Source organism: Rosa rugosa, chromosome 6, assembly GCF_958449725.1.
Source record: "Rosa rugosa chromosome 6, drRosRugo1.1, whole genome shotgun sequence".
Lineage (NCBI taxonomy): Eukaryota > Viridiplantae > Streptophyta > Magnoliopsida > Rosales > Rosaceae > Rosa > Rosa rugosa.
In genome coordinates, this window is record NC_084825.1 from 42,839,685 (window position 1) to 42,853,699 (window position 14,015).

The window sequence follows — 14,015 nt, forward strand, 5'->3', positions numbered from 1 at the left end:
TTCCTCAAATAACATCACTCATATAATTAATTTGCAAACAAATTATTATCTTTAAAATAACAAATGTAGTCATTTCAATAATTTAATCACTCTACAAATCTTAACTAAATATACATTTCTTAATCAAACTTGAGTTTCAAAAATTAATGTGTAATCAATAAGAAAATACCATGAACTATTATGTTTTTTTTTAATTTTTTTTTTCTATTTTAACTGTGCAAAAAAAAAAATGAAGAAATCATTTGTTTTTATTCTCAAAAAAAAAAATCATTCGGTTTTTAATGTTTATTTTTTTCTGTATTTTTTGTACCACATGATTAATTATTTAAATATTTTTTTATTTTTTTTTATTTTTTTGCAAATATAATGGATTGACTTAGATTTAGGTCATAAATCATAAGAGGATTTATTTTGTTTTCCCTCACCAATATGCATTCAACATATATATCATACATTTTTATGTCACATGATCTTAATCATATTTTTAATTCTTATTAAATATATATATGAATGCTTTAATGAGTATGTAGTGAAATTGGAAAATGAAAATAGATAAGGAAAATAATAAGGAATACAATCTAATATTATTGAATTGGAAAGTCTACATAAAATAAATATAATATTTTTTTGGTATAATTATTGTCCTTAATAGTCATTTTATAGTAGGTTATATATGTCATTTAATAATTCATAATAGAGTGAGGTCAAGTGAGCAGATTTGGAGGTCCCAATAGAAACTCTCGTGTGGAAATATTGATGTCAGACCAATATTATATTGATAACCCAAGCGTTCATGAGACTCATAACATAAATGCCAACTGCAATTTGGTAAAAACTAACAACACAGTCACTTCATAATACATATTCCAATTTATTATTTTATACACAGATAAACAATTAAACTGCTCACTGCTATAAATACATAACATTGCATAACAAAATCTTCATGCAAACCAACCAGCAAAAAACTGAACACCGGCCAATTGTTTTTGCTGAAATTTGCAAACCTAGTTTGATTTGAACTTATTGGTTGTGGGGGAGAAATTCATGTAACATGCTTTAAACTAGTAGCCGAAGAATTCAAAAAGGGTATCTGATCTCCAAGGGTACTGTAAAGACAGGTACAACATAATGAGCTTGAGATTCAATTGGTCAAAACACAGGTTGAAGTTATGTCCTAATTGAATCTCAGGCTTATTCTGGTGTAGCTGTCTTTACAGTAGTCTTGGAGATCAGACACCCCTTTTGAATTCTTCGGCTACGGGATTAAAACACGATACCTGGATTTCTCACCACAATCAATAAGTTCAAACCCTTATATGACCGGATTACAATGATTAAATATTAGGATGTTCAGGCTTATTCAGAAAAGAGCAAACAACCCTTGTTCACACTTTTAACCTTGTTAAGAAGTTTGTGTTCACTTCCTGTTTTGTCCAAATAAATCAGCAATATAATGCAAGTAATACCACATATATATGCAGGAAACTGTTTCAGATCTTGTTTCTGGAGACAACTTCGTTGAAAGCTTGACCTGCATGGAATAAGTAAAGAATAACAAAGGGTGAGGATTTGTGATAGTACTTTTCAAAACAACCGAACTTTAGCATGATAGTTCTATGCTTTATATATATTTCAATTTCTCTGCGCGCAAGATAGAGATGGTAGCTGATCAAAATTTATTTTCTCACATAGAAATGTCAAGATGTTGTCCCTACAATCTAAGTCTAAGCACTTCACCAAAGTGTAGATTACTACAAACAAAACCTCTTTCAATGTGTGTTATAACAAAACAGAAACCCATAACACCAGTCTATGAAGTGCAGAAAAAGTCTTGGTATCGTCTCTCCTAATGCTCATACATTAAGATCATACAATCAATCATCCCAAAAACCATGCAAACACAGCAAACCCAAAAACTCAAAGGAAAAAAAAAAGGAAACTCGAACTCCGATCAGACCTAGAGGGACAGAACCCGTCCGGCTGCACGCGCCAGACGCAGACGAGGCCGAAGGCCCACACCGACGCAAGTGCGCCGCTGGACGAGAGAAGATGTCAACGAGAAAGAAACCCTAGATGAGTAGAGAGAAACGAGAGCGGCTGTTTTACTTGTGGCTCTGTTGATACTAACTAAGGGGGGTGTATTCAATCAGGAGTCTATTGGATTGTTTTGTATTTTAAAAGTCTTTTAAAATCATGTGGTATTCAATCAAGATTTTAAAAAGTCCTTATAAATCTGGTGGTATTCAATTAAGATTTAAAAAAATTCTTCTAAATCTGGTGGTATTCAAAAGACCAACGATTTTGAAGGATTGTATTAGTAACTGGATTGTGAAGGATTCTGAAGTGCTTGGTATAAATACCAAACCCTATTAGAAATCCAGTCTCTATAGGTGAGATTTTGACGTCTTTTTCTCTCTCACTCTGAAGATGAAACCCGAGTGGAAGATGAACCGACAACGACATCCACCTTGTGTAGAGCGTCTCCAATTGATTGAAACTGGGAATTGGTCATTTGGGCACTCCCATTTTCCTGACACGTAATCACATCAAGGCTCCAATCTCTGTCCGATTTGACGGCCTCCAGGAATTGGTCTCTGGTGATCTGATGCTGAGCGCTTCCTCATGGTGAAAAGAGTTCTCAAGCAAGCTTGTATCTTTACTTATCGAACACCGTGTGCCGTAGCCGGGTTCTTCAACAAAAATTCAATTCTATTCAAGTTTTCGAGTTGGGTGGTAATCATGCACCGAGTTGCTCGAGAGTTCTCTATCAATGGAGGAATTGGATATTACAGGTATGGGCTTTTAACTCGAATTCATCATGTCAAAGTGGTATGAGCGAATTGAACGAAATGAAAGCAGAATTATCATTGATCATAAGTTATTCTTTTAATTCTTATACCTGGTGCATTCAACTTCGTTTGAAAAACTAGAACTTGATTACGTCCTCCAGGTTGATCTATTTGTTCCCTTTTTAGCTTTCTCAGATGAGTTGTAAGAGTTCTTTCTGTTCAAAATCCTCTATGTTAAGGGTGGTAATGTGAACTTGAATTATCCAAACTCATGTAATGCCCTAATGTGTGAGAGATTCAAGTTTTTGAGTGGCAGGAAAGGGGCATTGTTTTGGCGAGAGGTGTTGTGCTGGTTGTGTTTTGGGTGGTTAGGATGTAGAGGAACAAACGATACCATCTACCTATATGTATCATTGATTATCGTAATATATATGTTTTGCAGATGTGTTGTGGCTTATATATGCTTCAGATTTGATATTCTCTGGTGTAAGTTTGAATCCGTAGAAGAGGACATAAAACAAGTCTAAGTTAGTTTGGACCATGCGTAAGTCTTCTTTGTTATCTGTTTTTTATGTTCTTCCTTACATTTTGAATAGTAATCACTATGGTCTGTGTTACTATGCCAATCTATTTCTGGTAGTCATCTGATATAAGAAACAAAATGTGGCAAATATATCTGATGTCATTAAGATAAAGTATTGGTGGCTGGAGTGGTACCTATAAAAGTCACATACATGACTGTAAAATCACTAGATGCACGTATAACCAAATGAAGACTAGTTGTACAAAATAAATGATCATTAAGCTGGTTAAAACTTATATAGGAAGAAGTTATATGCATTTTAGCATAAAACAATAAAAATATGTTCAATAGAGACACTGTGCACTAGCACTACTCTGTGCCTTTCAAAGGTTGTTTGTCATGTGTTTCTAACCAAGTCTGTAAACTTTGTTGTAATCTTCTTACAGTTAACATACTGATTTAGCCAATTATTGAGGGATCAGTTTGTTGTTAGTATTATGCTCAGTGGTATTCCTGTAGCTCATAACTGTAGGCTTGTTATTTCAACTAAGGCTGCACCCTATCTATAGCTATATCTAGTTTCATCAGACAATGAAAGAGTCATATCACATGCATTTACCTTGTGTATATTGCAGCCTATTTCTTTCCATTAATCATTGTGCTTATATTTATAGTCCTCCATAGCATTAATTTGAGACATACTGGAACATATATATAGGTAATGATTCAACACCCTTGAGCTGACTTTGATATTAAACATGGAAACTGTGTTTCCTCCCTCTTGTTCTCCTTTTCTATATTTTGCTCCACCCTAATTTCCCTAGGTATCATGTAATCACGAACTATAACTGTGTGTTCAATCTTACTGATTTACTGCATATACAATCACATTATGTATTGTTCCTCTTCACAGAAGAAAGAGAAAAGTGTAATTTTTTTGAAACCATGATTTTGCATTGTTCAAACTTCAAATCATCAGTGTTTGGATTTACTGTTCTCCAAAATGTTAACATTAATTGTTTAACCAAGTCTATTATGGATAAGTTCTGACCATCGTTTATTCATATTAGGGGGGAAGAATGGAGGAGGATTCACCAAATCCTCCAGTTTCATTGCGTGCCTGGATTTCTGCCCTGAAGACAGTGGCTTAGGAAGAATATAAAAGCAAGCCAATCTCATATTGGATTCTTCTACTTCTAAGCAGTGTGACAATGCTCGTAGCGTTTCCTGCATCAAGCCTTCTATCTCGTATCTATTTTGCCAATGACAGCACTAGCTTGTGGATCATTTCTTAGGTGGCTGTTGCAGAGTGGTCTCTAAGACTCTAACTGCTTTGATCTTACTGCCTACATACTTCTTCTGCAAAAAGTCTCCTACCCCTGTGAATTAGCACATACATTATCTTATGTTGTGCTTAGGTTTCCTAAGTGCTGCTGACAATCTTATCTATGCATATTTTGCTTATATTTGTTTGAAAGGCCATAGATTATGCATGTTTATAATCGTTTTCTACTTCTTCTGATATTGATAAGTGTATTAAGTACTTACAATGCCATCTTCAGATATATCAATCAGCTGGTAATCAGTACGATTCACATAAGGAGCTTGCAATCAAGATAATAAACAAATAAATAACTACAACATAGCACAAAACAAAACAATCCATGCACTTATTAAAATCCACACAAATGTTGCTAATACAATACATTAGAATCTGTTCAAATCTATATGGAATTAAAACAATCCGTAGATTCTGCAGAATCCATGAGAATCCACGGATTATAAAAAGTCACGCAAAATCATTTAAAATCTAGATTGAATACACCCCCCTAAGATTGATTGAGTTGGATTTAGTACTTACATTTTATCCTGCGTATGTATGATTGGATAACACAATTAGAATCAATCTCTTTTTTGTTGTCACTTGCGGACACTATCTGTTCTCTCTCAATTAAAAATTAACGTATTTTAGATCTTAATCTCAACCTAAATTTATTTGAAATAGTCGGAAGGTCAAAGTCAAAACAAGTCTACAATTTTCACTTTCAGAGTGTACAGTATTTTCAGTCCAATTTGAGTCACTAACCAAATGTAATATTTTAATTTAAAATTCGAGTGTTTTGAGTGAATTTTTCTTTGTAAATCATTGCAATATGACACATAGTTTTGAACTTTTCTTACCAACCCATACGTCCCCAAAAAAAAGGTCTCATAGATGATCAATTTTTTTTTTTTTTGGTAATATAGATGATCAATTGTTTAAAAATGTAACATTTTGCTTCCATAAATAAAGAAAAGGAAAATTCCCCATAAGTATCATTTTTCCCATAAATTTAATCCTTATTATCAATTTTCCCTAGAAGTCTAATATAAGCCAAAAGTTTTTTCCATAAGGATGAAATTATTGTCCAATGTTTTTTTTAAGACCAATTTACCCTTTAATTAGATTAAAAGAAGTAAAGAACAGGTTTTTCAGAATTGTTAGACAAAAATTTTGTTTGAGGGTCAGGAAAAAATTGAGGGTCACGAACTGTTTCGTTGTGTTTCGCTTCGAGTTCCTTCTTATTCTTTCTCTTGGGAATTATAAAACTCGTGCATTATAATTGTTGATTAACCTAACCAATGCATTTTCTTTCTCCCTCTGCTAATCTGCTATGCTTGCTGCTTGTGGTATTTGTAATGATATATGGATACCTTTTCATGGTGGTATTTCAATTGTATTGTAGGGGGCCTGGGATGAACCGATATGACATCAGTGAAGAGGAAACAACAAAAGCACTTGATGCATTGTACCAACTACCATCTTCAGAAAGTCTAGTCTAACTAACCCGCATGCTAATGGAACATCATCTGTAGTACCTTCGGGTCATGCTCAACATCTTGATCAAAATTACCAAAATCTTAGTTCTAATGGCATGTCTAATAGGGTGAAGAATAGACATGGTGTGAAGGAAACATGGAATGCAGGTAGTGGTGATGGTGTCTTGAAATCTTACCTGCAAGAATCTGTGAAGTGTACAAGCTTAAATGACATCAACCAGCCTCCTTTAGAATCAATCCAATGAAGAAATCCAGCATAAAATGTTTGTACTGACTTCTATATATACAAAGCCCCTGTTTTGAAGTTGCATTATGATTTCACTCTTACATTCAGTTTAGGCTTATCTTGGAATTAATATCCAAAACACTGATACTTTAGGGGTCAAATATGAATGCCTTAATATTCAGAACTTCTGTCAAGATGTTTGGCTTGGTGAAATGATTTTGATGACAACAATTTTAATTTGCTGGTACCAACGCATAGGTTGTAGTACATGAATATCTAAAAACTAGGAGAAAAAACCTTTCTGATATCCTTGTTTTAAGTTATTCTCTTTGGCATTCCAGAAATGAACTTATTTTCAGAAATGTTCAAAGATAAAAATCATACTCAAGTTCTTCATTTGACAGCCAACATGACTAATCAATATTAGAAAACTTCAGGTGGATTCCTCCTCAGGCTAATCATATTAAGCTGAATTTTGATGGCTCAGTACGTTATAATCAGAATGGTGCTTCCGGTTTTCAGTAACTTTGGACTCGTCAAATCTATTCATATGGAAGAAAGAGCCAAGAAATCACACTATGCATTCGTTGTCTTTCATTTTGCTTCTTCTGTTGCTGCAGTCCACATAAATGATTTAAGTGAAGGAAAGATGGTCAAATTCCTTGTAAATCATAAGGTGGTTGTTGCCACGAAAGGGCACGATCTCTAAAAACTATACCACCGAAATCTTTGAAAACAACAATGAATGTGTGTAACTTTTGATTCTCTTTTTGTCTTGAATGTTACAAAAATTTTGAGTTTCGTGGTAAATATTAAAATTTCTAGTTTCTCAGATAGATCGATGTTCTACATCACTGCTACGTTAGAAAAGAAAAAAAGAAGAAGCCAAGTTACAGATATGTGATTTCTTCAATGAACACTGCAATATGGAGGGTCGAAATTGTCAGAAAGGCAGCAATATATCAGAAAAACTGTATGTTTTTTCCATGACAAGAATAATAGAAACTACAAAACTTCAAATGGAATGAAGCAATTGTTTAATATGATCAAGGTCACCTCTCAATTGTGTCCTACTTGGAAGTATTTCTCAAAAACTATCCTGCATATATTATCTTCTTCCTGCAGAGTCACAAGAATACAGTTTCAACTGTTAATGTAGCAAACTTAAGTCCACATAAAGTTGTGGAGTACCCTAGTATAATAAGCACAACTAAATCACAAATATAGGCTGAGCTACAAAAAAAGACAGTCTCATAAAATAAGATTTGAAGTCATGTTATACTTTATTCCTGCCAGGCAAATTCAAGCTGTGACCTCATATAGACAGATTATAATGCTCTCAGATATCATTCAACTTTTGGACAAAACGATATTAGTTCAAATCACTCAATTATGCAAAATAGGCCAACCAAAAAGAACAAAATCTGTGACGTATATTATTGTGATTGGTTGAATCAAAACAGTGCAGATGACACCCCAAATAAAATGGTTTTCTCTCTTTTCTTTTTTTCTTTTTGAACCCCAAAAAAAGGTTTAGGATGTCGATTCATCCACACAGTTAGAGCCTACAACCCAACCTGAACCCTGAATACGCTTGTAACTAAAAACAATTATTATTTTCAATATTTTAGCCGTACCAAGCAAATGAATTGCCCTCCACAAAAGTACTACAGATGCCCTAACTACCAACTAACCTTATGAGAACGCCACCATCCAACTTAGGATTCTTTCTTTGCTTCTACATCACGATTTCTCCAAGGATTGAGAGCTTCTCTGACTGCCTGAGCCTCTGGCGAATTCTCCCAAGCCCTTTTTTCAGATTCCAGAACTGTTACTTTATCATCTTCATGTATGAAAAAGGAAACTGAGAATTAGATTAAGCAAGAAACAAAGTAGAATATCAGAGAGACTGCAAAGCAGCTGTGTTCACAAAATGTGTTGGAGAAAGTTCTAACTAAATGATAACAAATAACTTAGAGATGCATTTGGTCAGAAATAACATGAGTATCATAAGAGAGACCCGAGTTGATAGGGTGGGGGAGCTCAAAAACTCGAAAGGGCACAAAAGAGGAGCAAGATATGTTGAAGAAATTACTGAGCGGAGACCATTGTCAATGTTCAGTATCCAGGTTTATCAATCCTCAAAACCACTTGAGAGCTCAGTAACCATTACAATTGGCAATTGATTGGCTTTGAACACAATTGCCGATTCAAAGAGTCCAAAAATTCACTAAAACCCATGTCCATGAAACCATATCTAGGTTAAGTTGAACTAGTAATGTGCCATTTATACCCAATTCTTATACAATGCCATCTGAACCATATCCTACTACATGTCTGTAACTACAGCAGTCATGAACAACCTTTACAGGCACAATATAATCCATCCTTGTTAGAAAGGATCAAACTTTTAAGGACAAATTTAGGACATTTCACATGCTGACATATACTATTACCCATCCTTGGTCATAAACTAAAGCAACAATTTCTATACTATTCATGATAACCTCAACTCTATCATTCCCTACCAAACAGTAAAATAGGGAATACAAATGTCAAAGATGGAGACTTGGTACCCAAAATTGAGAAAAGAAGAACAAGAAAAAGGGTAAAGATGAAAAGGAGAGTTCTCACACAGAAGCCGGTTTTGATCATGAAAAACTCCATGGAAGCTCCAATCAGAGCCGACCCAAATGCAATCTTCAAATACCAATCTAGAAACTTCATATTCACTGCACATACATAACCCAAATAACAACTCAAAATTCAGAAAGGGGCGGGTTTAAATAAGTAAGAGGCAGTAGCAGAGCAAAGAGATTTACAGAGCTCAAGAGTAAGCTAAGTTCTGGGAAGACTCTTTGTAACTGCGAGTGTGGGCTTCGGGTTTTGGGAGCTACATGCAAATGGACTAATTACACTTATGCCCCTTTTAATGTAGGTATTTGGGAATTTTCTTTTATTTATGGCAGGCATGCTCACTAGCAAAATGTTCCAATTTGCAATGAGGTCCCAATCTTGGAAGCTGAAATCAACTACCCTCCTAATAGCAGAAATACAACCATTCTTATGCATTATGTGACCAGCTGCAAAAGCACTTTGGGATTTTTCATGTAAATTGTTATGAAATAGCAAATTACATACCTCCACTTACTTGCTTCTCCTTCTGCTTAATTAGCTATGTTTTCTTCCATGCCCCAGTTATGGAGGTTACTCATATGTTGATCACTAGATTTCTTAATTGGATTTGATTCTAAAGGAGGCTGGTTCATGTCATTTAAGCTTGTACACTTCACAGATTCTTGCAGGTAAGATTTCAAGTCACCATCACCACTACCTGCATTCCATGTTTCCTTCACACCATGTCTATTCTTCACCCTATTAGACATGCCATTAGAACTGAGATTTTGGTAATATAGAAAATGTCCTCCTTTTCTATGAAAGTATTGTGTTATGATATACCTCTAAAATACAATGTAATCAATTTCTCGGTGAAGGCAACCAAAAGGGGGAATCTTTACACTCTTCCCTTTTTCATAACATTAAGCCATATGCATTTGGTTTGAAAATCTATGCTTAAGACCAAGTCTGTGCGATTTTTCAGAACATCACACCATAGATTATCAATTTTATATTCCAACAAAACATTTCAACCGATAGAAATCAAGACATTGCAACCCATCCTTACAATGTGCCATCAAGAAATTCAAATCCTGGAAAAGTAAACAGAAAAGCACACGATTTCGATGCCTAATGGAAGATTTGGAAAGAAAACAACTTGATCAGTAATAATGAGATGAGAACCAAATTGGAACTATTTCCTGAGATGGGTAAAGCTAAGAAGTACCATTCTTCCAATACCAGCCACCAAATCATTTGCAGATGATTTTCTAAATTTCAAACAGTAATGGGTAATACAGAAAAAGTTTGATGGAATCTGAAGGTTACCTGGATATTAAGATGCACGGGAAAAAGGATAGGTAATTGCTCTACCGCACTCGACTTATGCCAAAACACGGCAGCAACTGTGCTTGAAAAGGATCAGTCCAGCAGTGTTCACAGCCAAACTGAAAACAGCCAAAAAAAGGATTAGCATGCTAGCAAATTTCCATCCAGAAAATACCAACTAAACAGTATAGTGTCTGGCATAAGTCTACTATAGATCCCTAGCAGAGTTTATTAAGTTCTTTTACCTAGATATCTAAAGATGATTATTGAAAAATAAGTTAAAAATATCTAGACAATGTGTTTTCAAAGGTCATGTAAAATATTTACTACAGTAGTGACCGATTCGCTGGGATAACAACTCCATAGCGATAGAGTAAATTTATAAAAAATAAAAGGACAAAAGAGTCACGACATTATTGAATGAACAGTACAAAACATTATTCTACTTTAGTATAGTTATAATATATTAAACGGCAAGATCAACCATTTCGCTAGGATAACAACTCCATGAAAATATAGTAAATCTACAAAAAATGAAAAGGTAAAAGAGTCACTACACTATTGAATGAACAGTAATCTACAAAAAATGAAAGGACAAAAGAGTCACGACACTATTGAATGAACAGTACAAAATCTCATTCTACTTTAGTATAGTTATAATATATTAAACGGCAGGATCAACCATTTCGCTAGGATAACAACTCCATGACAATATAATACATCTACAAAAAATGAAAAGGCAAAAGAGCCAGGACATTGTTGAATGAACAGTACCAAACCTCATTCTACTTTAGTATATATAGTTATAATTAGCTAGCTTGTTTCTTGTCATAACTCATAAAGGTGAGAAGTTGCATTGAACTTGTGATGATCTTACACCATCTAATAAATAATAACCAAATCTGAATCTAGCTATGGACTTCACCTCTTCATTACCATGTAATATTTGTGACTTGTGATTTAGATCGAGATAGATCCTAATTAACGCACTACAGTTTATCTCCAATGAAGATGTCTTTTGCCACATGGCAAGTCCAACAACTACTTTTGACATATTAGGTTCCTCCAACCTATAAGTTAATTCTGACAGAGCAAAAGACATCTCATTTTATATGTCAAATTTGACCATTCTATTTCCCAATGTCAATTCACTGTTCACCGAGAGAAAGGAAAAAATTTTGAACAAAATTTTTGACATGATGATTAGAGCTAAGATTAACCAAATGTCCAATTAAAAATACAAATCAATTTTTCCATGTCATATATCAAATTTAAATTTAACACAAGCCAAAAGACTTGGAGATGCTCTAGGCCCAAAATGTGATCATGGTCAAATGTATTTAGCCCTAATGGAACCCCCCAAAGTCTGTATTGTACCTAATTAGTACAAGGAGACCCAAATTAAACCTGTATTAATCTATTTAATAATTAGGCTCATTATAAGTCATATATTTTGCAGCATCAAGCATGAGAATTGAGAGAGTGAGAGGTATGTTCAGCCTTCCAAACATCCATACATATGATATGAACCAACTACTCAGAATTACCAGATCACCCTCACCATGTGAATATAGGCCTCATCATATGGCCCTTGGGCCCAAAGCCCGCTCGGGCCGGCCCTTCCATTAGGGCGGGTCGGCCCGACCCTTTTTAAAATAGGATAGGGTATGGGTCATACAAATGAAACCCGGCCCTACCCTACGGCCCGGCCCGATTGAGCCCTTTAGGGCTAGGCCCGGCCCGACCCTAAAAGCCCGGCCCTAACCCGGCCCTAAAATTTAAAATTATATTTTTGTTATTTTCTATTATATGTGTATGAAACTATAGAAGTATAGACTATAGAGCATTAGAACTTGTATTGAATCTGTCATATTCTATGCCATCTATGGGTCTTTTAAGTTGATGTCCGGCTGAGGCCCAAAGATATGAAGCCCAAGTGCCCAACCATTAAGTCCAACTCGAGGAAAACCTAGATAATACTTCGATCAGTTCGATGGCGTCTTCAGACTCGTTTCCGCCTCTCTCTCACTCTCTCACAGACTCAAAAGTCAAAACCCTCTCTTCCTTCAGACGCCCAACCCACACACCTCCGCCTCCTGTACAATCACCACCACAGCCTCCGATTCCGAATGAGTCAATCAGACGGTCGGGGAGGGCTTGGTGGCCGGCTCCGTCTCGATCTGCGACGTGTGGTGGACTTCTCCGTCTCGATCTGCGACGTGTGGTGGACTTCTCCGTCTCGATCTGTGACGTGTGGTGGACGGCTCCGTCTCGATCTGCGACGTGTGGTGGACTTCTCGATCTCGATCTGCGTGGGAGAGTTAACAGCTGCGTCCTCGGTCAACACAGTCCGAACCCTTCGCTGTCTCGATCTGCGAGGCGTGGTGGACGACTCCGTCCTGTGTCGGCGAGGTCTCGATCTGCGAGGAGAGTGGACGGCGAGGTCTCGATCTGCGAGGAGAGTGGACGGCTGGTGGATCAAAATGCGAGCCTCACAGCCAACACTTAGCCTCCGCCTTCAGTCCGAACCCTTCGCCGACATCGCTTCTTCGATACATGGTAAGATCTGGTACTACTGTTTTTACATAGTTACGGTTGAAATTAGAATTATTGATTGATGTTTGTGGTTTTTTGGTTTTCTGGTTGGGTTGAGAGAGAGAAGGAAGAAGAAGATTCTCAACTTTCATGAAGATGCGGCAATGGTAACTGTGTATGACACTATGACTAATCTGGTGAGTGTTGTTGGCTGTGTAGTGACAGTGGGTTTGTTTATATAGACTATAGAGACTTTTGATCGTTGTTCACAGATTCCCAAAATTTTAAGTTACCGTTAAAAACAGTAATATGTCCGTTGCAATTTTCTTTCTCCAAAATTTTAAGTTATAGTTAAAAACAGTAATATGTCTAGCCTTTATAACTATAAGTAGTGGAGTAGTGTACATTCTTTCTTTCTTCCAAACATAAACACATATTTAGTATTCAGTTCTGAACTACTTGTAAGAGTTTCCATTATTTTCAAAAACATATTTTTCCCTTGATTACAATTCAGTATCAGCATCTTTACGGAATTTCTCTTCTGTGTGTTATAACAGTGGAAGACCTGGGAGCAGTAACAGACTTGCAAGGAGAAGGAGATGTGTTCTGTTTAGTGAGCAGTGGCTCTTGTATTTTGATACATATGACGTCAAGTAAACTCTGAACCTTTGTCCTAGTAGTTTAATGTATGTGCTTGTTGTATTGTTGGTGGTGCACTGTGTTTTGTTAGATTAATTCTCCCGAGTGTGATGGAGGAAATGTCTGACTCAGTAACTAGTCCCATGGTTGCTGCTTCCATAGGCCCAAACCCAACACCTCAGTCTGAAACAGCCTTACAAACTCCTTCAAAACCTCCTTTGCCTAAAAAACAAACAGATAAAAAAGATTCTGTTTGGAGTTTTTATGAAAAGGTTGAAATAGTTGATGATAATGTTGCTGTGCAATATGCTAAATGTAGTGTTTGCGCTCAGTTATTGGTACGTGGAGGAAAGAATGGAACTAGCCATTTACGTAGGCATTGGGAGGGTCATATAAGCAGTCAATCGCTTGATATTAGGACTCAAATGCAATTAGGTTCAGATTCTAGTGGGAATGTATTAAACTGGTCTTATAATAAAGATTGTGCTAGAAAGGAAGTTGTCGATTATGTCATTAGGGCTGAACAACCGTTTAC

General features: G+C 35.9%; 1 protein-coding gene across 4 annotated transcripts; it reads right to left on the minus strand.

Annotated features, from left to right (window-relative positions):
* Positions 1–6,839: 6,839 nt before the first annotated feature.
* Positions 6,840–10,537, minus strand: LOC133715664 (uncharacterized). 4 transcript variants are annotated; one of them, XR_009849153.1, is made up of 7 exons: positions 10,307–10,534; positions 9,503–9,736; positions 9,184–9,401; positions 8,998–9,093; positions 8,056–8,204; positions 7,418–7,480; positions 6,840–7,280 (listed from the first exon to the last, which is right to left on the minus strand). XR_009849153.1 is itself a non-coding variant. In XM_062142265.1 (6 exons), the coding sequence occupies exons 4-5, from the start codon at positions 9,086–9,088 to the stop codon at positions 8,080–8,082; spliced, it is 216 nt and encodes a 71-aa protein (XP_061998249.1). In that variant the 5' UTR covers positions 9,089–9,093; positions 9,184–9,401; positions 9,503–9,736; positions 10,307–10,533; the 3' UTR covers positions 7,291–7,480; positions 8,056–8,079. The 4 variants fall into 4 exon arrangements, 3 of the variants coding, with proteins under 3 accessions (XP_061998249.1, XP_061998251.1, XP_061998250.1); XM_062142265.1 differs by lacking the exon at positions 6,840–7,280 and having other exon boundaries at positions 7,291–7,480; positions 10,307–10,533; XM_062142267.1 differs by lacking the exons at positions 6,840–7,280; positions 9,184–9,401 and having other exon boundaries at positions 7,291–7,480; positions 10,307–10,537.
* Between the last annotated feature and the right edge of the window lie 3,478 nt (positions 10,538–14,015).

What these genes read in the sequence shown, in the direction of transcription:
- LOC133715664 (XM_062142267.1), bottom strand. Translation starts at nt 9,088, where the DNA reads ATGAAGTTTCTAGATTGGTATTTGAAGATTGCATTTGGGTCGGCTCTG. An exon ending in CATGATCAAAACCGGCTTCT is followed by an intron (nt 8,205 to 8,997) that starts GTGTGAGAACTC and finishes TCATACATGAAG; the next exon opens with ATGATAAAGTAACAGTTCTG.